Source organism: Protopterus annectens, chromosome 11.part0 (genome assembly GCF_019279795.1).
Source record: "Protopterus annectens isolate FY-2018-M chromosome 11.part0, PAN1.0, whole genome shotgun sequence".
Lineage (NCBI taxonomy): Eukaryota > Metazoa > Chordata > Ceratodontiformes > Protopteridae > Protopterus > Protopterus annectens.
In genome coordinates, this window is record NC_056745.1 from 10,544,791 (window position 1) to 10,571,059 (window position 26,269).

At 34.2% G+C, this 26,269-nt stretch overlaps 1 protein-coding gene across 1 annotated transcript in view; it reads right to left on the reverse strand.

Moving 5' to 3' along the window:
- The window catches only part of LOC122815118 (zinc finger protein 431-like), a 251,240-nt gene that overhangs the window by 93,297 nt on the left and 131,674 nt on the right, over window positions 1-26,269 (reverse strand). Inside the window, exon 3 of the mRNA XM_044087368.1 lies at window positions 18,094-18,180. Within this exon, the coding sequence (XP_043943303.1) occupies window positions 18,094-18,180 (87 nt within the window). The remainder of the gene's footprint in view (window positions 1-18,093; window positions 18,181-26,269) is intronic.

A 26,269-nucleotide genomic window follows, 5' to 3' on the forward strand; every position in this document is an offset into this window, starting at 1 on the left:
TTTGATCTCCATGTTACAATTTATATCATGTCTCTCTTTGATCTCCATGTTACAATTTATATCACGTCTCTCTTTGATCTCCACGTTACAATTTATATCATAATGTCCATGTGCTTCTGCTGATCTTCTCCCTGTTAAGCATTCCACACATCATTTCGGTCCCCAGTTTACTACTTTTACTGCATCTCTGTTTGGCCACCTCCTTATGAATTGTATCACACTTGTCTTCAGTCCTTCCCTTTATACTTACACTGAGCCTTCCTTTGGTTTCTGCCTTACAGTTTACCTTGCACTGAAGGACTTGTGGTTATCTTTTGCCGTGGTTGCTAAGCTGTGTTCATGGGATACTTCGCTGCTCTTTATTGTTGTCATCAGTTTTTCATCGATTGATTTTTTAAATTATTTTCATGCAAAAATGGTTCTGACCCGCAAAAACGGTTCTGACCCAACATGGCAATTTAAACAGTTTTTTCTTCTGTTTACAGTTTGTTTATATCAATCTGTAACACAGCTAGGGTGGGGACAAAGGCAGCAGCCACCTCATCAGCAAAATACTAGGGGGCACAAACCAATTTTGTTTTCAGTGCAGTGCGTCATTGGCATTTATATGCCAGTATCACATTTGTGATCAGAAATTAAGTGTGTGTGTGTGGCATAAGCTGCAGCAGCTTGCTACATTGTAGCAAGCAGTATGCTACAATTTGAAACAGGGAACTAGTGAGTAGTCTGACTTAACTAATGATGGACTAACCAAAACTACAGCAAAGTTTGTGAGAACCAGGTCAAGAATGTTCTTGACCCTGTGGGATTGAGGACAAGTTGATCTCGGGAGTTCTTGTTTACCCAATCAAAGTAGTATTGGAAATAATCTACAGTGGTAGTGTAGGTACTTCAGCCTATGGAGGGATAGTTGAAGATGCCAAAGATTAATAAGCCATTGCTCTTAGAGATAATTTAAAGGAATGCCAACAAGTTTCCATGACTATGTGGGGCCACTGGCATGGACTGATAAGCTATATGTTGGAAGCTTTTCTAAGGTGAACTGAAGAGTATCATTCCAAAATGAGCTTACTGGAGGGTTTCTACATATCTGCTTTGAAGAGAAAAGGTCACTGTTGAACACAGACTCTGATTCATTTACCAGTGGGTTTAAAGGCATGGTAGGCACAACATCCAACCACAGAGGGGCTGCTCTCTTTACATTTGAAAAAAGTCCTTTTGTTATGACACGCATGAACATGTTCCAAATGCAGAGGTGGCTCTAAATCAGACAGCTCATTCTTAAGACTCTTGGCAACTCCTGGTATTGAGAAAGGCCACCTTGTTGTTGTCTAATCTGGGATTTTCCTGCTATCATACACCCATTATACAGTTTATCTACTCTCTATACTGCCATGTTTAGCCTTGTACTTAAATGCATACCTCAAAGTTGTGCAGCTTTTTGCACAATTTCCAGATTCTTGCTTGATATTTTTGTTTTGTTCCACATAAAACTCACAGTTTCTGGCAAATCACCGAAGATGGAAGTCGCTAAATAATCACAGACATTTGAGTTTCATACATCATATCCCTCAGAAGAATGAATGCTAATGCAAAACATTTTATTCTATCAACTTTCTAAGTTTAAAACAGTTTAAAATAGCAATATATCTCTGTTTGTGGGCCTTCACCCCCACCCATTATTTTTTAGCTTTGTCCAGATTTCTTGGGTTAAGAGGTTGTATTTGGAATGATACTCTTGTTATATGTTTTATTCAGCCTGCGTTACACTATGTCTACTCTTTATTTACATATAGTACTGTAAAGCCTAGTTACCCTGCCTGACAAGTGTAATTAACCCTGTCTGTGCTGGGAAAAAATACTGGCAGACAAAACAAATGAGTGGCTTTTGGCACTTGCAAGACATGCAGTAGTTTTTGAGGGTGTCATGTTATTTTATCTCATTTCTCATTCTCCTCCTTCATCAGGAAGACTCATTATTTGCAGTTATCCAATCTAATCACAGCTGAAGTCAAACTTTAACATTACTTCACGGAAAGCATTTCATCCACTGCCTCCTGCCATATTTAAAACAATTACAAGTTTGCAGAAATATTACCTTGTAGAAACAAAACTCTTAAGAATTATGCTGTTACAACTTTCAGAAATTAAACATTTTCAATGTTATTATTAAACAAATTAAACAATTCTTAAATATCCCAATAAATTCTATACACATTAGTGACATTTTGTCTTCTTTTATTCTGCTTAATAGTGAGAGTGTTGGAATTTTGGGGATGGGAAGGGTCTATATTATATCATAGAACCGTCAGTTTAATGAAAGTCATTTCATCTGATATGCCATTCATCGAACCCCCTACATCCCCTGCTAATTATATATACCAACTCTGAGATTGCACTACAGTGGGGAAAGGTCAAATTTCCTGATCCCTACTGTAATGCAATCTCAGTAAGAAAGGTTTGACGAATGGGATGTTCGGGAAAATGCCATTTGATAATCTGTTCATTTGATGATATACTAGGTACGTGGATGGGAAACAAGCAGGAGGAAAGGTCCCCTGAATAGACATGAGGAACCTTTACTACAAAAGAGCTAGTGTCCATCCATCCATCCAAACCCCCTTTTTCCCATTTTTGAACATGGGGTAGGGGTGTAACGTCAATAGCAACAATCATTATTCTGGAGCATACATGTAAAGAGACTAATAAAGGAACAAAGCTACATGAAAATTCACACCTCATCATTGCCTGGCTAAACAGCCCCAGCCTATAAAACTATACGCATAAAACCTCAAGTACTTGTATGATTTTCCTACTCCTTACAAAGGGCACCGCTACCTGTATAAATGTGCATTTACATGTTTCATGTTCTTAATTCTAAAAAAAGGGCAGATATAAATTTTTGTACAGGGAAAAGGGATCCTCCAGATAAAAGTACTTACTTACCCTCTTAACAGAAACTGCATAGTATAATTCAAGCTAGGTGTGGGGCTGTGCCCCCCACACCCCCAACTAGATATTCTAACTCCAGGATCACACTACATTGGGGAGAAGGGCATATACACTGCCACTACTATTTTTGGTGAAATAAAATTCGGCAAAATGAGTTTTCGGCGATTTCTGCTTTCAGTGATTTGGTCTTGCTGACATAAGTTTTGGCAAAATGAACCAGACCCCCATATTCATATTGTTAGAGTTATACTGCATGCATGATCCCATCTTTTCAGGCACATTAATCCTTAACTACTGTTTAGCACAGCTAAAAGATATTAACTGTAGTATCAGTCTAGTTTCTTTTCTTTTTGTTTTACCAAGTAGCACAAAAATGGATACTTAGTATCAAATAAAAGCTAGATAAATAAAATGTTTAGTGTCATCCGTATAGTTCAGGTTCTGTGGATTATGTACAAAATTAATATTCACTGTATTAATAAATGCAATTGTTATAAAATAAGTTGTACTTAAACTTTGAAATCATAACTTGATCTTTGATAAGATGTTCAAGATATACCCTATGGCATTTAGATTACAAACTTATAATGCTCCATTTAAGTAAATGAGTTAATAGGACCAACAACTAATTAATTGTTTTGGACAAACAACTGAATAATTTTGAAGTATGCTAGACTTTTGCTGTCAACAGTTGATTTTCTCAGATGCATTGCTTTTAAGCAAAACTTCCATTTAACAATGAGTCTGTAAAAGGATACATATATATTTGCATCATATTTCATATTTTACATAAAACGAACAAAGTAATCTGAAACACTAGCAAAGTCAAGTGCTGCACTTAATGTATTTGAAATTTCTATAAATTTAATTTAGATATTTATTTACTAAATGTGTTTTCCTATGTGTGCAGTTGCTATAATCACCAAAATATAAACAGAGTATTTACTTTACGTGAAATCAAGTAAAATAGAGGAATTAATTTTAGTAAAAGTCAGGGAGGTGTGTTACCTGTTGCATTGTTTAATATATAGTTAGATATGATTAATTGTATTAGTCAAAGGCTACACTAAGGTTACATATTATTGTTTATATCATAGAATGTTAAGAAAGGTTTTATGAATGTATATTTCTAAAATAATAAACAAATACCCCATATGGGTAAATCCATCAAAATTGAGCCCTCTGGTATAAGCCTACTGTAATCTAATGTTTTTGGTTATACGTAAAACAGAAAGACAGGAGTATGTCCTCTGAAAATGTATAAAAACAGAATATTCATCTGTAACATTTGTCAATTAATTTTATTACAATTTAAATTTTCTTCATGGATGAATAAATTGTAATCATCCGATTAACCCTGTGGTGCTCTGAGTTGCTTACTTAAGTTGTTCTCAGACTTTTCCTTCCTCATATATTTTCTTTTCTTTTTTAAATTTTTTATTTGGTTTTAAAACAATAAACAAATCAATTATAAAACAAGCAAATAACTATTTAGGTCCACAGATGAACAATACATCAAAGGTATACTTCAACAACAATTAATATCTTTGAAGTAAGTCAAGTTTAAACTAAGATTTATATGAGTGTGTAATATTAGAAGTGCTCATCTTTATAGTATGCAAGTCTCTACTGCAAGCAATTTTTGCCAAACTAATAAATTTAACACTAGAGGGGGTAACTTTACTTTTATAATTTTTAGCAATTACTTTTCTGGCTATAGCAAGAATAGACCAAAGAAGAGGCACTTGGGTTTTTAGAATTATCTTAGGAATCACAGCATTAAATATAAGTAACACAATTAGAAATATTATAGCTATCTGACCATAGAGCTTGAATAAAGTTATTAATTTCTTTCTAAAAAGGGAAGATGACTTCATATTCATATATCATACACATCAAATCACCTATTATTTCAGATTCACATCTCTAGCATTTAATTTTATTTGATTTATACATAACTGTAATTTTCTTAGGAGTGTTAAAAGCTCTGTGCAAAATATTTCAAGTGACAATTTTCCAATATGACGAAAATCTATTTTTATCTGTAGATTTTGACATTAATTTCTTGTATTCTTCAGAGAAGTCTTCATTATTAATTTTTGAGTAGTCCCAATCGGAGATGTCTAAATATGTGAAATCTAACTTAAGAATTTTATAAATTTTTGGCAAATATGATTTTTTTTATTGCATTATTACTGAGATTTATTAAGAATTCCAATCATTTGGGGGATGATTTCTTATCTAGGTTAAATATTTTATTTACCTCTGTGTTCAGAAAGTCTCTAAATATTTGTAAAATTAACCAATTATCCAAATCTTGATTGTATTTGGACCTTCATTTTTTCAACAGTATATATACATTATATGTATGTATTACATATCAGTACCATTTAAGAACTGATGCCAATAAATTCAATTACTTTGTTGTTTCAATACTAGCATTTTGTTGAAGTTATGAGTTTCTAAGCAGTCATTTGAATATGCAATTGGAAAAATAGAAAATATTAAGTATTTAATATAATGGTTAGAATATGTGAAATTTTGGAAAGAGGAAATTGTGTCATTTAAACAGGGAATTTGAGAAGAGGGTGTAATACCATTTACACAAACCCTTTTAATAACCACATTAAACTATTAGGTACTCTCTGTTTATGACTGTCTGTGATATATTTATTATTTACTAATAATATTTCTTGATGTATTTGCTTCCATTTTGAATCATAAGATGGATTCACCCACAACACTCGAAGTTTTACAATTGATGAAGTAGCATACAATCAAATATCAGGAAATCATTTCCACCATTATCCCAACCTTTTCTGTGCCAGTCAAAGGAAACTCTTGGTTTATTAGCATGACAACACTTTTTAATGGAATGTCATTTACATTATTCATCAATTTGTTTGGTGGAGACAGGACTAAAGATTGCAAGACAAACAATATTTTAAGGAGAACTACCATCTTAATAAACATTAATCATTCTTCGATGGTAAAGAAGAATGGGTTCCAATTTGTGACTAAACTTAAAATTTTATCAACAACCTGTTGAAAGTTTGTTTGTATCATGTTTTAGTATTAGACATAATGGTTATACCAAGGTATTTCATTTAATTGCTAGTGTAATTGAAGTTAGAATATTTTGTATGTTTTTTATTATTTTTATTTATTAATAATGTATTTGTTTTATGATTAAATCTTAATATTAAGATTTCTTCAAAATGACTAATAGAACTAATTATATGGTCTAATGAATTTTCTATATTTCCTATTGTTAGTAAAATATCATCAGCAAAGAATTGAATCTTTACTTCAAAATCTTCTTTTATTTTGATACCACTAATGCTCTTATTGGATCTAATATTATTGATAAAGAGTTATATAGCTAAAGCAAAAAGTAAAGGTGATAATGGATAGTCTTATCTTGTGCCTTTGTGTAATTTAAAGGACTTAGAAAGAAAATAACTTATTATAACATAAGCAGAAGAGTTATTGTATAACTTAAAAAATAATGCAATTAGCTCATGTGAGAAATCATATACTTTAAGTGTTTTAAACAAATACAACCAGTCAAAAGCCTTATCTAAATCAAGACCAACAATAGAAAGTTCTTTCTTGTTTTTATTTGCATAGTCTGCTAATGTATGTATTCTTTTTAGGTTTACTTGTACTTGTCTATTTAAACTAAACCTAGTTTGATCATTGTTAATTATTTTAGGTATAAGTAGATTAATTCTGCTAGCTAAAATGGACATGGACATCTTATAGTCCACATTTAAAAGTGAAATAGGTCTGTATGATGAGCACTTTGTAAGATCCTTATCTTGTTTTAAAATAGGTAATATAAGGGAATATTTCCATGATGGGTAGATGACAATAGTTGCATTTATTTCCCTATTGACCTTGTCTAATATTTTAAATGCATCATCCAGTAGTATTTTTATATAGTTCTGGTATAAAACCATCTAAGCCCATTGTCTTATTATTTTTACCTTTTTATTTGATCTTTTATTTCTGTTAAAGTGAATGGTCTATCATTTTTTTTATTTGTTCACTTGTTAATTTATTATTTATATTTTCCCTTAGAAATGTTTCAACTAAATCATCATTATCTAGGTTATTTGTATTATTTATATTTTCATAAAATATTAAAAAACTCAAGAATACCTTTAATACCTGTCCTACTTTCTTTTTTTATTATTTATATGTGTTATAGCTTCTTTGATATGATTTAGTTTGTTCATTTTCTTTGATTTATGAAAAAGTTTATGCAAGCTTAAAGGATTTACTGAATATACCTGAAGTTTAAGGTTTTACAGGTTTATTGAAACTTTATGACTTAGAATTTCAACATATTTGGTATTTAAGTTTTTAAGCTCAGACTGACTGATCGTGTCATTTGGTTTTAGATTTAACTTTAGTGTGTCTATTTCGGCCTGTAGTGTATTGAATTCTTTGTCACATTCTCTTGTTTTACTAATATACCAGCGTGTAACTCTTCCATTTAAACAAGTCTTTACTGAATTCCACAGGACAATGTCAGTTACTTCACCATTCATGTTTATTTCTAGGAAATTTTTGATCTCTTTAACATACCAATCATTGAATCCTTTTATTTCAATAATGTACACTGGCAATCTCCTGTGATATATTAGACGGTCAGGTCTTAAAATAAAATTAAAGATTATAGCATTATGATCCAATAAATGACATGAAGCTATTGCATCTTCTATGACATGTGATAACAGATTGAGACAAAAATGTTATCAATATTTGTTTGCATTCCATATCAATATGAATAATGGAAAAATTGAAGTGAGTTTGTTTTCCTTAGCTTATATATATATATATATATATATATATATATATATATATATATATAATTTAAATTCATTTGATTTACAAAATTCATTGTGTTTGGCTGAAGATGTGATTCTCAGCTTTCTATCTGCAATGGAATCTTTGTCTGACAAAATACAATTAAAATCACCAGCCATTATGATTTCACATTTCATGTAATAGGCTACAGTGTCTAAGTAATTTATTTATTTACATTTGTTGACCGGGAGTGTCCGACTGGATGTAGGTCCATTTTCAGCGGAGGTCCAGGGAGAAAAGCTTCGCAGTTAAAATATACAGACAGTAGTTACATTGAATTTACATAGCAATTAATTTGATCAACATAGCAATTAAAAATTGCAAACATAGTTACAAATGAAGAACATAGTACATCAGTAGACAACTAGAATCTTTATCATCTGCAAAGTACATAACAGACATTAAAAATTGTTACAGAGCTTGCTATAATCAAGGTAGTTAGTGGGTAGTGGGTGGATGGGGTGGGTGATATTAGAGGGGGAGTTGCAAGGCCATAGCCAGCATGTTTTTAGGAGCGCTTTTAGTAAAGTTTTAAAGTGGGTGCATGATGGTACGGAGGTAATTGTGGGTGGGAGGGTGTTCCATAATTTGGCTATAGCACAAAAGAATAGTGCTTCTCCAGCAGAGTTATTGACTTTAGCGACATGTAAGTGATTTTTGTTGCTGGATCTTAGTGGTCTGATGATGCAATAGGGTTGGTGTAGATTCTGGAGGGATGGGACTTTTAGTGGATGGTTTACTAGTTTGTGGGTGAGTGTGAGTTGATACCATTGAAGGAGGTGAGGGAGTTCAAGCCAGCCCAGTTCAGCAAGGGAGAGACAGTGGTGACTACGGTAGGATGCCCCTGTGGTGTATTTGGTGATTTTGTTGTAGCAGGTCTCGAGCCCGTTTAGATTGCATTGCCTTAGGTTGGTATACATTGGAGAGGCATAAAGTAGGATGGAGATAAGGTGGGAATTTGCTACTGAAATCTTTGCTGCTTTGGTGAGAAGTTGCTTATTTCTGTATAACGATCCTAGTTTTTTGTGGACTTTTTTATGGTCATTGATATGTGAATGTAAAATTTTAGTTTATTGTCTATTTCATCTCCTAGCAATTTGGTGTGTTCTGTTGGGTGTATAGTGGTGTTGTCTTTTGCTGTGATGTTAAAGTGAGAGTTATTTTGAGTATGTTTGGTGGGTTAGAAGATGAGTAGTTTAGTTTTTTTTGGGTTGAGTATTAATTGGGCATCAGATAACCAAGTTTCAACAGAGGAAAAGGCTTCCTGTGTGACTTTTTGCAGTTTGGGTAGGGACTGGGCTGAGCAGATGATGGTTGAGTCATCTGTGCATTGTATGAGTGTGCCATGTTTGGTGGCAGAGGCTAGATTATTGGTGAAAATAGAGAAGAGTAGGGGTCCAAGGATGGATCCTTGGGGAACCCCTATAGAGACATGTAGTTGGGGAGATATTTCATTCTGCCATACAATGGATTGTTGGTGGTCAGACAGGTAACTCTGAAACCAGTTGATGACTGATTGAGAGAAGGATAGGTTATTGAAGACAGAGATGAGGTGTTTGTGTGGGACCATGTCAAATGCTTTAGATAGGTCTAGGAAGGTAGTAGAGGAGAGATAGCCATTGTTTTTGTGCTGAAGGATAGTGTTAGTAAAGGAGAGTAAGGCAGTGGTGGTGCTACGGTTTGGTTGGAAACCATGCTGAGTATTGGAAAGGAGGTTGTTAGTAAGGAGGTAGTCTGAGACCTGAGAGTGTATGCATCTCTCTAGTATTTTGGAGAGTGGCGAGAGAATAGCTATGGGGTGATAATTGCTTAGTTCTGAGGAGGGGCCGCCTTTGTGGAGGGGAATTATATGTGATACTTTCCATAGTGTGGGAATGTAACTTTCTGACAGAGATCGGTTAATCAAGATGGATACTGGGTAGGCCAGAGCATCAGCTGCGATTTGTAGGTATTCACTTGGGAGGTTGTCTGATGCTAATTTGGTGGGTTTAAGTTTAGTTGAGTTTTTTTATGTTGGTGGTACGAACAGGAGAAAAAGAGAAGACAGTGGGGAGATTACTAGTTGAAGGTGTGGGTTGGAGTGGAGGGGGGGTTGTATTGTCTAGCTAGTGATAGTATGGTTTGTGTGAAGTGTGTGTTGAATGAGGTAGCAATATTTTCGGAGAAGTGAGGGATGTTAGGAGGAGGGGTACTGACTTTACCTGGGTGGAGGATGGAGTTTATGGAGGACCAGAATTGTTTGGGGTTGTGTTGGGAGAAGTCTAGGGAAGAGTGGTAGTATTGGAATTTGTCCTGTTTTATTAGCTTTTTGACTCTATTGCGTAGTTCTAGGAATTTCTGTCTAGTTGAGGGGGTTTTGATTTTGCGCCTTCTTTTTTGCATCTTTAGCTCCAACCCCTGGAATACAATAATAGTTCATCAATGTACATAGTTTACTGCTCCACTCAGTTATAACAGTTTTTAACATACCATTTTTATCAACATAGCTATCTTTTATTTAGGCATTACTGGTGAGTTCTTCCATAAAATAAGGGTACCTCTTCTTTTAGCTTGAAAGCCAGAACTTGCTAAAACCAAAGAATTCTTTAATGAAAGTTTATTTATACCTTTATTAAGAAAATATGTTTCCTGTAGAAATACTATTTGAGCTTCATGTAACTGTAAGTGTTTGAACAGACTCCCCTTCTTTACTGGATTATTCAATCCATTAATATTAATACATATGCATTTAAAATAAGGCATTTATATAAGAGACAGAGATGAACAAAAGACAAGTACAATTAAATCAGATTTATGTACAGAATGTATTGTATACTTTATATATAACAATATGAAATCTTCAGCTATGGACAAAACCTTTGAAACAAATAAAAAATTACCTAATGATTTAACCCTAAAACATTCTACCATGGAATAACATATTCATAGTTTGTTGAAAAGATGAACAAGCTACCTTTCAAACTCTCATTAGACTAACAAAGCTTCTGATGCTTCTGATTCATATTACTGTGTCTCATATTTGTAGTATGCATCATCTTAAAAAAGTCTGTCAGTAAGTTATTATGAATAAGAAAAGTTAAACAGGTGTTCAGAATCTTTATTATAAATTGGCCAAACTGAATATCTCTACAGTCATCTTTTCCTGTACCTTACATTATCTCCCTGGTCTACTAGAGGGAGGCAGCCAGTTCTTATTATTATATTTACTAATTTGTAGGTCAGATAATTTTATATTTTTTTCTGTTTTATTTACTGTGTGTAAAGTTGTTCATAGGATCATAAGTTCATAAATTATTACCAAGTTAACAGTCCTTTTGGGCCATTCCAAGCCCTGCCAATTACCCCATGTGAGAATCAAACCCTGCACCTTGTGCCTATAAGCTGAACACCTTAACCATTATGCCAACCTGTCACCCTTGTGGACGTATTTATCCTTTTGATACATATTTACTTATTCTGATCTATTTTTATTTCTGATTGTATACTATGTCTTGTACTACTACCATATTCCTAGGTTTATATTTGTGCTACAATCCTAGCATAGAGTGTCCTATAATAGACATGTTATATTTAATCATATATATTTGATACTCTTCAATCTAGTACTACTGTTAGAATTGGTCCTACTGTTTCCTTAAATGTTATGTCCAATAGTATCTGAACAAACATCTGAAAAACCTTCCTTTATAAGATTCAAACCTTCCATAATAAATTGCTCTGAGATATTGTTTTGTTATCATTAAAAAGAGACAATAAAAAAGAACACAATAAAAAACACAATCCTATTTTTTTTTTATCAGAAGTGTCATTCGATAGGCTAGTATATAAACTACCCTTTTGGTACACTGCGAGCATTTAGAACTATTTAATATCTGACAGTGGTTTAACATGCAGCTCGCCGCCTTTTATTATCTAATTTATTCACTGACATTTTAGCATATGATTCAAAACATTACGATTATTTACTTTTAGACAGGAAGAAGTAACCTTGACAGTTCTTAGAATTTTCAGAACTCCCGCAGCATCACAAAAGTGCTCATAGTTCTAATTAAGCTGCTTCAAGCTGGTCCTCATGACAAGGGCTTGCAAATGAACAGTTTTGCAGCTACAGTTCATACAAAAAACATTCACGAGTGAATTCAAACCAGCCCCACTTTATACATCAATACCTCAGACCCTTCCAAACCACTAAAAAAAATACAAAACATTTCAAAGTATGTTAACCACTAAAAAGCTATTGCACTTAAAGAAATAACATTCAATGATTCAGCAAGCACTATTTGTACGAGATGTTTCATATAAAGCAGACTGTCAATTTTTAAAGGAGTCTTAGCATATAAACTTGCATGAAAACAATGCCAGTTATGTGTGATCCAGGTTTAACTTGTAAAAGTGTAAGTGATACTCTATTTTATATCATTCTAATAATAACGTTTATATATATAAAAAACTATATTTTTATATTTTGTTTATAATACAGCATGCCTTTCCTGGGTGCTAGTCCATGTCCAGTTTACTATCAGTGGCACACTACTGCACCATTTTAAAAACCCAGAATGTAACTTAACATGTCTCTTTACTGCCATTTGTTGAAGCTCGTATTATACTTAATAGTGCATTACTCAACTATGCCAAGATATCAGAAAGTGTGCCACCTAACATAAGTTTCATCATAATAATGATCAACTTTTAATAACATGAATAGTTTAACCTTTTAAAGTCTAAGTGAAAATAAGTGCCTTTAATTTCATATATAGCTAAACAAATCCATTTTTAAAAGGGAACTAGTAACCGTTTGAAGTAGGGAAATAAATAAATGATTTACCTTGTAAAAAGTAATATTCAGCACCTGTTCATAAGTATTCAAGCACTTCCTTAAATTAATAATTTATAACCATGAAATACATTGCTTTTCATTTGCTCTTCAGTTTTTTTACTATTTTTTGCATTTCTCTTCAAAAAAGTTGATAGATTCTATACCATTTCTTCTGTTTTTTTTCTAGGATTTTATTTTTCTGTACAAAGTCCATTGTATCTTCCAAAGTGTTAAAAATCTTCTCTCCTTCTGGAAGGTAAATTCTTATTTTTGCTGGAAACAAGATTTGTGCTTTAATGTTGTTTTTCTTTAAGCTTTTAACAAGTGGCAGACATGTTTTTCTCTTGAACGTCACTAACGGAATAGTCATTGTGAAATCTTATAGTATTTCCTTTAATTTTAACTGGATAATTAATCTATTCAGCTTTTAAGACTATACATTTATCTTGACTTGATTACTGACCTTGGTGAAGGTGTTTTTTTAACATGAGTTAGAATGCGATCTATGTGCCCTTTCAATACCACAGGAAAAAGCTTCAGGCAGGTTCAAAAGTTTTAGGCAGCCAGGTATTAAGGAATTGAATAATACCATCTCCTTCTTTTTCAGGAATCCCATAATGTTATTCCTTCTAGATCAGTTCTCTAAGTCCTCTATTTTATCCCAGAATAAGTTGTTTTGTTCCAGAAGAAATTCAGTGTTCTTCTTGTTTTCAAGTAGTCTTCCATCAGAATCGGACATCGCCTCATCTAGTCTTGAGATTTGTGATGATTGTTGTTTATGAGATTCACTGAGCTCTTCAGCTTGTTTTTACATCCCTCTTTGAAATTGTTCATTTTGCTTTCTAATTTATCTATCTTGCAGATAACTCACTGACATGCATCTCAACTGTCCAGATTTTCACAGAATGTCCAGATTTTTGCCTTACATTTTTGATCTGTTTCTCATAAAATTTGCAGTTTTCTAGCAAATCATTAAGGATTGAAATCAGTAAATAATATTAAGTAATGACAGACATTTAAGTTTCAGACGTCATATCCTTCAGAAAATATATAATAATGCAAATCCTGTTATTGTAACAACTTTCTACATTTATAGAAGCTATATTTAAAATCTGTCCCTGTTTTGGGGTCTTTGCCCCCCCCCCATTATTTCTGGCTTTGTCCAGATTTCTTGCATTAAGAGGTTGAGAGGTACCCTCACTGATGTTAGTTAGCATAGCTTGTGTGTCTTTGTTCATAGTATTGTCCTATACACTGGGCTTAGAGTGACACATCCTGAAACAGTTCTTTCTAGTTTTCTTGACATGAAGATTTTTATTTTATTTATTTGACATTTGTTTAAATATTTAAAAAGCAATTAAAAGAGTTTCAAACTTGTTATTTTTTTGTAGTAAATCTTTCAGCAGATGTTCAACTACAGATTCAAGTTTGAAATGTTATATTTGAGTTTTTTGTAAAAATCCTGTCAGAGATATAAAATGAAGCAGAAGTAAAAACAGCGCTGTTAACTGCTCACCATCTTAGCCATGTTCCCCAAACAGATTTTGCTTTCTGCAGCAAAAAATAAATAAAAAAAAACTGAAGCTTTTTTTCCCCTTACAGTTCCTGATGCTAGTAGAAAGAGAATATTTTTTTTCATAAAAAAATGGAGGCGGATGGTGCCTGTATGGAAAAGCAGTGCAGATGAATTATGGTTTCAAATTGTTGAAGGGAGTCAAGAATACAAGTGATAGACATCTGGCATGTGTGTGTGTGTGTGTGTGTGTGTGTGTGTGTGTGTGTGTGTGTGTGTGTGTGTGTGTGTGTGTGTGTGTTTGAGTGAGGGGGGGGTACATTAAATGGCTGAACCAACAGCCTGTCTTGCAAATGAGATAAAGTGGGGAGGCCAAAACAGTCCTTATCTGCAGTGAAAGTCTTTGGTTTGTATGTTTCTAATAAACAACACCTCTCCAAGTTCTGTTTTTCTAATGAACACATTTATAATGCAGGTCACCGCATGGATGACATCATGATTCTTATTTGTTTATCAAGCTGCCGATTTTTGTTCTACGAACATGATATGAATACTGGCTGTAGATAACAGTGACTGTTAATATGACACACCAAATCCAATGTGCAAAAATGGAAAAAGGAGGTTGTGGATGGACAAATTAATCGTGTTGTCAGTTTAAAGAAATCGGCAAGTTCATCTGAGCATTGCAACCACAAAATAGTCTGGTTGGCTCAGAAGTAAAATCTCTGAGTCACAGTTCCAGGTTTAGGGGTTCACTCTTGTCTTCTGGTCAATGTCTGTTCAAAGTTTGCAAATTCTCAATGATATCATGTTGATCTATCAAATTTATTTATCTCGTGTATCCTTCAGTAGAAACAACTTGCCCAAAACAACCTTTGACAATCAGAACAGAAGGCCATCACATACCTTCCACCTTATATGCACCAACTCTGAAGTTGCATAACAGTGGGTACAAGTGCAACCTCCACAGCTGATGAAGGTCATGTTGGCAGTCTACTTCAGTTAAATGGCACTCTGAAATAAATTATTATCAGCTTTGCAGGCTTTCATTCTCCTCATCTTTGCATTAGTTTTCTTCAGGTAAGCTGGTTTCCTTCCACTTCCCAAAAACATGACTGTTAATTTGCTACTCTAACCTGCCCATATTAACTGTTGCCCTTGTGACTCAGATCATGTCTAAAACAATCTAAGGTCCAGTGAACTAACACAATTAAAAATGAATGACCAGACCCCATGTACCTAGCCCTGCTACTACTCTTCCTAATCAATTTTCCATCTGCCCTATAAATCCATGAGTCTCTCTTCATTAACTATTAGTGTAATGGTGCACCAACCAAGTAGTAGTAATAATAAATAAATAAATAGTAATTTACCACCCTTTCTGTGAAACATAATTTCTGTACATTACTCTTGCCATCCCCTTTCCACACAATCACTAGCAATATGCTACCAAATCATTTCCAGCCTGTCCCTTCTCCCTTCTTCTGTATCCCTGCCAGGCTGACAAAGTCTCTCTTCATACTTCAGCCCCTTGTTTTTGTATCTTTTCTGCCGGCCTAACCTACAGTCATGGCCACTAACAATGGGCAGGCCACTCCAATCATGGCCACTAACAATAGGCAGGACACTCCAATCATGGCCACTAACAATGGGCAGGATGCTCTAATTGTGGCCACTAACAATGGGCAGGACATTCCAATCATGGCCCTAACAATGGGCAGGACACTCCAATCATGGCCACTAACAATGGGCAGGACACTCCAATCATGGCCACTAACAATGGGCAGGGCACTCCAATCATGGCCACTAACAATGGGCAGGGCACTCCAATCATGGCCACTAACAATGGGCAGGACACTCCAATCATGGCCACTAACAATGGGCAGGACACTCCAATCATAGCCACTAACAATGGGCAGGACACTCCAATCAAGGTTACTAACAATGGGCAGGACACTCCAATCATGGCCACTAACAATGGGCAAGACACTCCAATCATGGCCACTAACAATGGGCAGGACACTCCGATCATGGCCACTAACAATGGGCAGGACACTCCAATTTTCAAAAGTGTAAGTTTAGTATGTCTAGTATCCACTGCCCAAGTTCCCATAATCCTGTTGGTATTTGGCCTTGCTATTTTTTCCAGTGTTGCATGGCTCAGACTAGGCTAGCTATGACTCCCAATAATTTCTTCTTCTTCTTCCTCCAAAACAGACTACCCTCCAACCATGTGTGCTCTCTGTGTGTGCCTGGAACACAATGCTTAACCTTATGTGTGCAGTTTCTGTGGTGCGGATGTTATACTTCTGATTACTTACTTTCATATGATAACCAGCAAATGTGCAGTATGGAGGATGCCATGATCAGAGGCAAATCAGTAAGTTTCCATTACGCATAACTAATATTAAAAGGAATAAAGCTGAATACATTATAATTAGGAAAGCAACCAATGCTATAAAAAGAAGCATTTGCAGTCTAAAAATAAAAAAAAAATCTGAGCAATCTAATATAGACAATATTTCTCAGTTACTGAAGAAAGTAAAATTGTTTTTTAACACCTTTATTGAATTGTCACTTGTGACATTGGCAAACTAACATTTATATAAAAATAATCAAACCATATTAACAAGTCCACATTTACAAACATAATTCACATCTGTTATATATCATACAATTAAGTAGCATAACATAAATTATTCAGTTTCTGCTTTCTCTTAAACCTCATTCCTCTTGCAAAACATTTTTTCTGCATGCATTGCTCTTAAAATTTTCATTTTTTTCTATATAATTTACTCCTACCCTTTTCTAAAGGTCCCACTTCCTGTTCTTTTATGTCTGTTACAATATTCATTACCTCAATTGTTTTTACCTTAGGTTGTGTCACAGACAGTTCCCAATTTGGTCAGTGACCCAGGTACTGGATGACTCACAGAAAGTAGGAGTTTCTCACTGGGAGAGCATTAGTGAATTCCTAAAGAAGGGGTGCCATCTGGAGGAATCCTAGATGCACTCTGTACACAGAGGAACTTGTGTCACAAGCCAAAGATTGTTCAGCTCTCATTTTGGCTTGCTACAGCAAGTAATGCTTGCTGATCAGTGTGGGTATTTAAGAAGCATTCACAGAAAAATCTAGCTTTGCTGGATGGCTGCCACAGTACCCATGGTGTTATTAGAAGCCAGCAGATAAGGACAAAATGATTATAAAAAGCAAATACCTTAAGCTTTTTATATTAAATCTGAGATGTCACATTACCTGCCACCCTACAGGTTACCAGGTGTCACTAAAGACCATGCCTTTGATCTGTTATCACTACACTATTCCTGGTGTTATCAACTAATCAGCTGGTTTTTGCTGTCCAGTCCTGTCCCAGGGTGATTTATAACACAAGCACATTGGACGGCTCCCCTGTTTTTCTGAGTACAGCCTCTGAACTGCCGACTCTGTTTCTAGTTAGTTTCTTACATATCCAATCATTTTATGTTCCAAACTGATACCCTTCAATTTTTCCACTAACCTTCTCTGAGGTACAGTGTCACAGATCTTGTTGAACATGCAGATGGACCCCTTATAAAAGACTCCTCTTGTTTACTTAAGGTGACAACCCCTTCAAAGAACATGAACACATTTAAAAGGACAACTGTTATGTGAAGCCATGCAAAAAAAACAACTGGATGAAAATCAACAGCCAAATTTGAGAGCACACGTCATTAAAGCGTTACTGTAACCGTCACTGGGATGGGATTAACACGCCTGTAATTACTGTGTCCTCATTTCAGCATGCATTAATTATAAATATTTTTTAAATTCATTTTGAAATGTTATACTATTTCCAGCTATAATCATCAAACATTAAACACCTTACAGTGTTATGATCAGATCTTAACTGTTTCTCAAGTAAAAACAAAAAAAAAACAAACCATTTCATATACTTACAGCATTGAGGAGTTTCTTTAGATTCAGGTATGAGTTTTTCATATTTGTCAATCAGTGATAACAGATGTTTCTTTGGGATGTTGTACCCTGCACAAGAAAAACATAAGTGCTTACTGAAATGATCAGTGCAGGACTAGATATTATAATACCTTTTTATCCAATTACTTTTCCTTAAAAAACAAACAAAAAAAAAAAAAACATGAAAGATAATGAAAGGGAAAAATTCAGTGGGCCGTTTCCACACCTTCGCTATTTCCTCCACTGTGGTGCTATCTCAGAGTTGCTATATTTAAGTAGGGGGGTGTGGGGGATGAAGCCCCCCACATTAGCAATATTTTGTAGTGTTTTTGTGTTTCATGTTGTGTGCTAGAACAGCGATTTTTTTCCCAGGGGGAAAAAATTGCTGTTCTCAGCCTTCTGAGTTTTCAGCATTTGAGGTTACCAGTTCGCTGTTATAGCATTCAATGATATCATGTTTCGATCATGTGATATAAACCCAAAATAATGACTGCATTTCTATAAATATCTCAGAAATAAGAACGTGAAGAGAAACAACTTGCAGTCATATGAAATTCCAAGTCTGGCTGAACAAAAGTGACACTGATATTATATGCTTAACATGTACAATTAACTGAAAAAAGTGATGTTTACATAAAACATTCCAAACAAAAAAGAAGAACAAAATGTAAATTCAAAGAAGCCACAAAAATAACGTGATTAGTTTCAAAGGTGTCACCACAATTATACAAAATCAAAACATAAAGCCAATTCATTCACAAAATACATTTAGCGCTTTCATCCCTAAATCATGTTTACAGGACTTCTTTAGAACATTTAAAACAAAACAAACAAAAACAAACAAAAACAAACAGCCCATTTATAAGGGTCTAATAATTAACATCAAATAATCACTGTAATTTCTTACAGATATTGTAAAAACAGAACAGCTCTTAAAATATACTACTTTCACATTAAACTCTTTCAAATTAACATTACTGTTGCTTGTGATAAAAATCTAAAATTATACAATTATAAAATTGTTTTTGTTTTAATTTAATTTATAGTCTTATTAATAATGCAATATCTAACCAGTCCATCAATAATACTATCAATCATCTAACCAGCAAAAATATAAAACACTGGCTTCCACAGATACCCGGAATGAAGCTTCCAATGCAAGATATAATGAACTTAATGAAGTACTGTACTGAAATACAAAACGCTGGCTTCCACAGATACCCGGAATGAAGCTTCCAATGCAAGATATAATGAACTTTTATTAAAAAACAAGAGTGGAAAAAGTTAAGCGCTTTCACCCATTATTAATGGGCTTCATCAGAACAGCTAACTTACAACATACTGTCATTTAAATAGACAATTTGGCGCCAAATACCAGTTTTTTGAAAAAGAACTGCTTAAAGGAGCCTTCATTCAAAATTATGCTTCTGTCAGTAACACGCTAAACTTCAAATCAAAAAATCCATGACTGTAGTGAAAACACTGCTGTCTGATGTAAAACTGATTCAAACTATATTACTTTCATATTAACACTATATAAATGTACTTATGACAATTGTAAGACATATTAAACATTTTGTTAAAAGTAAAACAATAATTTAAAAAACAAACTAAATCACACTACTAAACATGTATATATTACAAAATTGATAATTTCATATATTAAATTAAAAATATACAGTCTGTGTGTGTGACAAAATATATATATAAAAAAATATATATATATATATATATATATATATATATATATATATATATGGGTCTACTTCTAAAGACCGGACCGATTCCCCGACACAGAAATCACCGCCAGAAAACCGACAACACACAAACCCGACAACGCGAAACACCGAACACCATAACACCGACACACGGAACGTAAACAACACACTACACTACATAGCATACACACTAGCCCTGACCCAAACCCTAACCCTAAGGTCCGACACTATCGCACACTTCACCTACCTGCACCCTAACCCTAACTCACTTACCCACCCCTAGCCCAAGCTCCGACACTAACGCACACTTCACCTACCTGCACCCTAACCCTAACTCACTTACCCACCCCTAGCCCAAGCTCCGACACTAACGCACACTTTACCTACCTGCACCCTAACCCTAACTCACTTACCTGACCACTCCTACCTCCGTCACTGTCACACACTTACCGGGTCGCGATCACACATTACCCTTGTCGGTCTTTCCGCTGTCGGCGAATCACCCTGTCAGTATACGTAGCAAAAAGGAAAAAGGAAAAATCCAAGGCAAACAAATAGCGTATTCCAACTTTATTCTCCGCTTTCGTCATAAACTTCTTCAGAATGATAAAACACTGCTAGAATACTACTGGTTTAAGTACAAAAAACGTCATGAACCAATTAATCAATTATCCAATAAAAAAGAATCAACAATTAAAAATAAAACCCAAAAAATATAGGTTTATAATTACATAAAATGTAATAAAAAAGCTGTACTATTTTTATTAATACTTAAATCACGATACTTTAAATAACATTTGACGTTAATAACATCATTCAACCCTGGCGGTGAATCAGATTTCAATCTAACCTGCCAATCTGTTTCACGTTGTTGCACAAAGTTTTTGAAATCTCCACCCCTCATATCTTTCTCACAAACTTCCAAAATAGAAAATAAAAACTTCTTAAAGTTGGGACACACCAAAGAATGCTTGAACAATGCATTCGTATCATCTCTTTTTTTGATACTATAAAGATGCTCTCTTACACGTGTCTTCAGTTGCCGGGTCGTCATGCCGACATAAAATGCCGGACAGGCAGAACACAAAGCAATGTACACAATGCCCTTGGAGCAACAATCTACATAACCAGGTACCGAAATGGTTTTAGGAAAAGAGCTAACAGAAATATACGGACCAACGGAAATATATCTACAGATGTTACAATTGTAGCAACAGAACATACCTCTCCTAGTGGTGAGCTCATTGCACTGCCCCCTATTGTTGTTTTCCAAAATCTTCTTCAAACTGTAATTGTTTTTTTGGGTAAAAATGGGTTTTTCACCCAAAATAGCGGACATATCTGAATTTCCTTTAATCACCCTCCAGTTTTTTTCAATCATACCCATTAATCGTTTGGAATCAGAATTGATTTCCAAACAACATGCTAATGAATGGTTGGTATTACTGATCCTACTTCTTTTTTTAAAACTATCAGAGCTATTACTCGAGTTGATTTCCAAAAGAGGGGGAAAATGTGTTTTACGTTTCTGATAAACTTCCCCAGCAATGTCCATCAAAAGAGTCCTGTCGTATCCTCGTTCTAAAAAAAGGGAGATGATGAATCTAAATTCATCCTTTAAATTGGCATCAAGCGATGTCATGCGACAGGCTCTAATGAACTGTCCCCTTGGAACATTTCTGGTCACGTGCTTAGGATGACCACTACGATAATGCACATAACCATTACTGAAGGTTTTCTTACGATGTATTCTACTTTGAAATTTCTTGTCCTTGGAATCCCAAAATAAAAAAACATCTAAGAAGTTTACTTTCAGGCCACAACTGCCTGTGACAAATTTCAAAAATGGGGAAAAGGAAGGATATTAGGGGTGGAGATTTCAAAAACTTTGTGCAACAACGTGAAACAGATTGGCAGGTTAGATTGAAATCTGATTCACCGCCAGGGTTGAATGATGTTATTAATGTCAAATGTTATTTAAAGTATCGTGATTTAAGTATTAATAAAAATAGTACAGCTTTTTTATTACATTTTATGTAATTATAAACCTATATTTTTTGGATTTTATTTTTAATTGTTGATTCTTTTTTATTGGATAATTGATTAATTGGTTCATGACGTTTTTTGTACTTAAACCAGTAGTATTCTAGCAGTGTTTTATCATTCTGAAGAAGTTTATGACGAAAGCGGAGAATAAAGTTGGAATACGCTATTTGTTTGCCTTGGATTTTTCCTTTTTCCTCTTTGCTACTTCTATTGGTGGTTTTTTTTGTTCCTTGTATTTTGGTGGTGCACTTCTTTTGGTTTTCGTTATTTCAGTGCAAGCATCATGATGGAAGTAGCTGACGATCCGTTACTTAATGTAACTATTCATCCTACACCCTCCAGTGAATCTAGTGTAGATACGAGATACTGTTTGCCACTAAAGCTCCCCAGGCTTCAATGGTAAACAGATATGGGATACGGTAGGCCACTAAGGCTCCCCAGGCTTCAGTGGTAAACAGATATGAGATACTGTAGGCCACTAAGACTCCCCAGGCTTCAGTGGTAAGCAGATACGAGATGGTGCAGGCCACTAAGTCTCCCCAGGCTTCGGTGGTAAACAGATAAGAGATACTGTAAGCCATGAAGGCTCCCCAGGCTTGAGTGGTAAACAGATATTAGATACTCCGGTGCGATAAAGGCTATCTTCCCTTAGTCAAAACCTTTGTTCCACATAAAAATGATTCCAGGAGTAAGTCCAGTATTGTATATATACTTTTTAATGTAAAACTAACAAACAATGAAAACACAGATTAAGCGCTTTCATCTCCCTCCAGAGACTTCATCAGAATCATGAATTAGCCATTTACACACATTTTATATCATCACCTTACATGTCATTGGCTGGCCATTCAAACACTTCAATTAATCAATCAGTCTTTGTGACCTTATGAGAATTTCATTCCAAACAAAGACTCTACTATACTTATATGCTGAAATACATAATACCAATATTCTAAAATATATAAATAACCTCCAAACATAAATATATATGTTCTTTTGACACATATATATTGTGGATCACACTGCCATTTTATTCAAACATTATAATAAAATCCTCCAGGCAACAAGCATTTTCATATACATAATGTAATGAAGTACGTACTATTATAAAATATATAGAAAATATAAATATTAATATTATACTACAAAAATGTATAGTGTAAAAAATAAATTATTGTATATAGAAAATTAATATTTGTATATAAAAAACATAAAAAAGACCTAAAAACTATACAATATAACACTTATCAATAGTAAACAACCTATAATGTGCTGTTGAATTCAAAAAACAATATAATACAAGGGTATATGTGTTTCTGAATAATAAATAGTTCTCAGACCAAAATATTTATATTTATATTTGAATGTATTCCCACATCCAACCTCTACTAACATAATCGTTATCCACCTACTTTTTATATTGTGTCTTTTAGGATCCTCTGAAAGTAGTTTCAAGGCTGGAGTAATAGACATGTGATCATTCATACCTTTCCCACTACAGGCATCCAATCTCAATTGCCATGTCATTTCCCTAAATTCCAACCTCGTTTCCCATTCTCCACCTCTTTCAAAATGATCAGCCTCTTCAAGTGCCCAAAACTTTAAGTCAGCTTCCTTGCATATCGAAATGTGTCTATAAAGGGCGTTATTTTCATTTCTCTTATTAATATCCCTTATATGTTCGCAAATTCTTAATCTAAGGTGGCGTTCTGTTTTTCCTATATAATACCCCCAGCAGGTTTTGCAATATGCCAGATAAACCACCCCCTTGGAGTAACAACTATTGTACCTGTTTGCTCTTAGTGTCCCATCTAGGGTTGGGATTCTTATCTCTTTTAACCCTGCTATAAAGGGGCATTGGAACATCTTCCACATTTAAAAGTGCCATATTTTGGACATGTTCCTCCTGTATTATTTATTTATTTTTTTATTTAACATTTGTTGACCGGGAAAGTTCGACTAGGTTCCACAGATCCTGTTTTCAGCGGAGGCCCGGGGAGAAATGCTCCAGAAGCATGTCTTTAGAATTTTTTGTTTGAATTTGTTTTATTTTTCATCTCAATAATGTTTTTTACATTTTTATTCCTCCTGAAACTATATCTTAAAGTGTTTTGAAAGATGCTAACCCTTATTGGCATTGTGCTAAACATTCCCCAGGTTTCGGTGATACATTTCTTTAACCATCCAATACCATTATAATACGTCAGTGTTAAATAAGGTAGTGTTACTACCCTATTCTCATTGTGTACATTTTCATTGTTTAAAATTCTTTTTGTTACCCTTTCCTTATTAGTTAATAGTGGCATATATGTAGTCCCCATCTCTGTACAACATATTCTTTAATGGGTTCATTTAGCTCAACTGGGTAGCCCCTCTCACAAAACATTCTTTGCACATTTTCAGTTTTGTCCAGGAATTCTTTTTTATCAGATGTCATTCTGGCAATCCTTAGCATTTGCCCTTTTACTATATTAATTTTGGAATGATATGGGTGATCACTCTCAAAATGCAAATATGCATTCGAATAACATTCCTTTCTATATATGCTAGACTTGTAAGATTTGTTCTTATAATCTTTACTTAACTTAATACCCAAATAATGTATTTCATCTTTACCTATTTCATGCATGAATTGTAAAAATGTAGTGCTGTGGTTAATAAAATACATAAATTCCTCTATTACTTTGTCTGGACCATCCCACAGAATAAAAATATCATCCAAAAAACGATAGTAACCTTTAATGTATTGGTAGTATGTAAATCTAAATACATATTGTTTTTCCCAGAAAAGCATAATAATATTAGCATACATGGGGGCACATGCTGATCCCACAGCTACCCCATCTTTTTGGTGGTAAAGGTCTCCATGAAAAGAAATATAAGTGGCTGTGTTTTTGACCCTTGTGACGAAACTATAGGTCTCATAGGTCGATTATCAAGTGACATTGAACCCATTAAAGAATATGGTGTACAGAGATGGGGAACTACATATATGCCACTATTAACTAATAAGGAAAGGGTTCATTATTGAGATGAAAAATAAAACAAATAGAGGAGGAACATGTCCAAAATATGGCACTTTTAAATGTGGAAGATGTTCCAATGCCCCTTTTTAGCAGGGTTAAAAGAAATAAGAATCCCAACCTTGGATGTGTCACTAAGAGCAAAGAGGTACAATAGTTGTTACTCCAAGGGGGTGGTTTATCTGGCATATTGCGAAACCTGCTGGGGGTATTATATAGGAAAAACAGAACACCACCTTAGATTAAGAATTTGCTAACATATAAGGGATATTAATAAGAGAAATGAAAATAACGCCCTTTATAGACACATTTCGATATGCAAGGAAGCTGACTTCAAGTTTTGGGTACTTGAAGAGGCTGATCATTTTGAAAGAGGCGGAGAATGGGAAACGAGGTTGGAATTTAGGGAAATGACATGGCAATTGAGATTGGATGCCTGTAGTGGGAAAGGTATGAATGATCACATCTCTATTACTCCAGCTTTGAAACTACTTTCAGAGGATCCTAAAAGACACAATATAAAAAGTAGGTGGATAACGATTATGTTAGTAGAGGTTGGATGTGGGAATACATTCAAATATAAATATAAATATTTTGGTCTGAGAACTATTTATTATTCAGAAACACATATACCCTTGTATTATATTGTTTTTTGAATTCAACAGCACATTATAGGTTGTTTACTATTGATAAGTTTTATATTGTATAGTTTTTAGGTCTTTTTTATGTTTTTTATATACAAATATTAATTTTCTATATACAATAATTTATTTTTTACACTATACATTTTTGTAGTATAATATTAATATTTATATTTTCTATATATTTTATAATAGTACGTACTTCATTACATTATGTATATGAAAATGCTTGTTGCCTGGAGGATTTTATTATAATGTTTGAATAAAATGGCGTTGTGATCCACAATATATATGTGTCAAAAGAACATATATATTTATGTTTGGAGGTTATTTATATATTTTAGAATATTGGTATTATGTATTTCAGCATATAAGTATAGTAGAGTCTTTGTTTGGAATGAAATTCTCATAAGGTCACAAAGACTGATTGATTAATTGAAGTGTTTGAATGGCCAGCCATTGACATGTAAGGTGATGATATAAAATGTGTGTAAAATGGCTAATTCATGATTCTAATGAAGTCTCCGGAGGGAGATGAAAGCGCTTAATCCGTGTTTTTATTGTTTGTTAGTTTTACATTAAAAAGTATATATACAATACTGGACTTATTCCTGGAATCATTTTTATGTGGAACGAAGGTTTTGACTAACGGAAGACAGTCTTTATTGCACCGGAGCTATGCCTTGTGTTTGTTTTCAGTATTTTTATTTTTCTTGAGCTATGGGATATG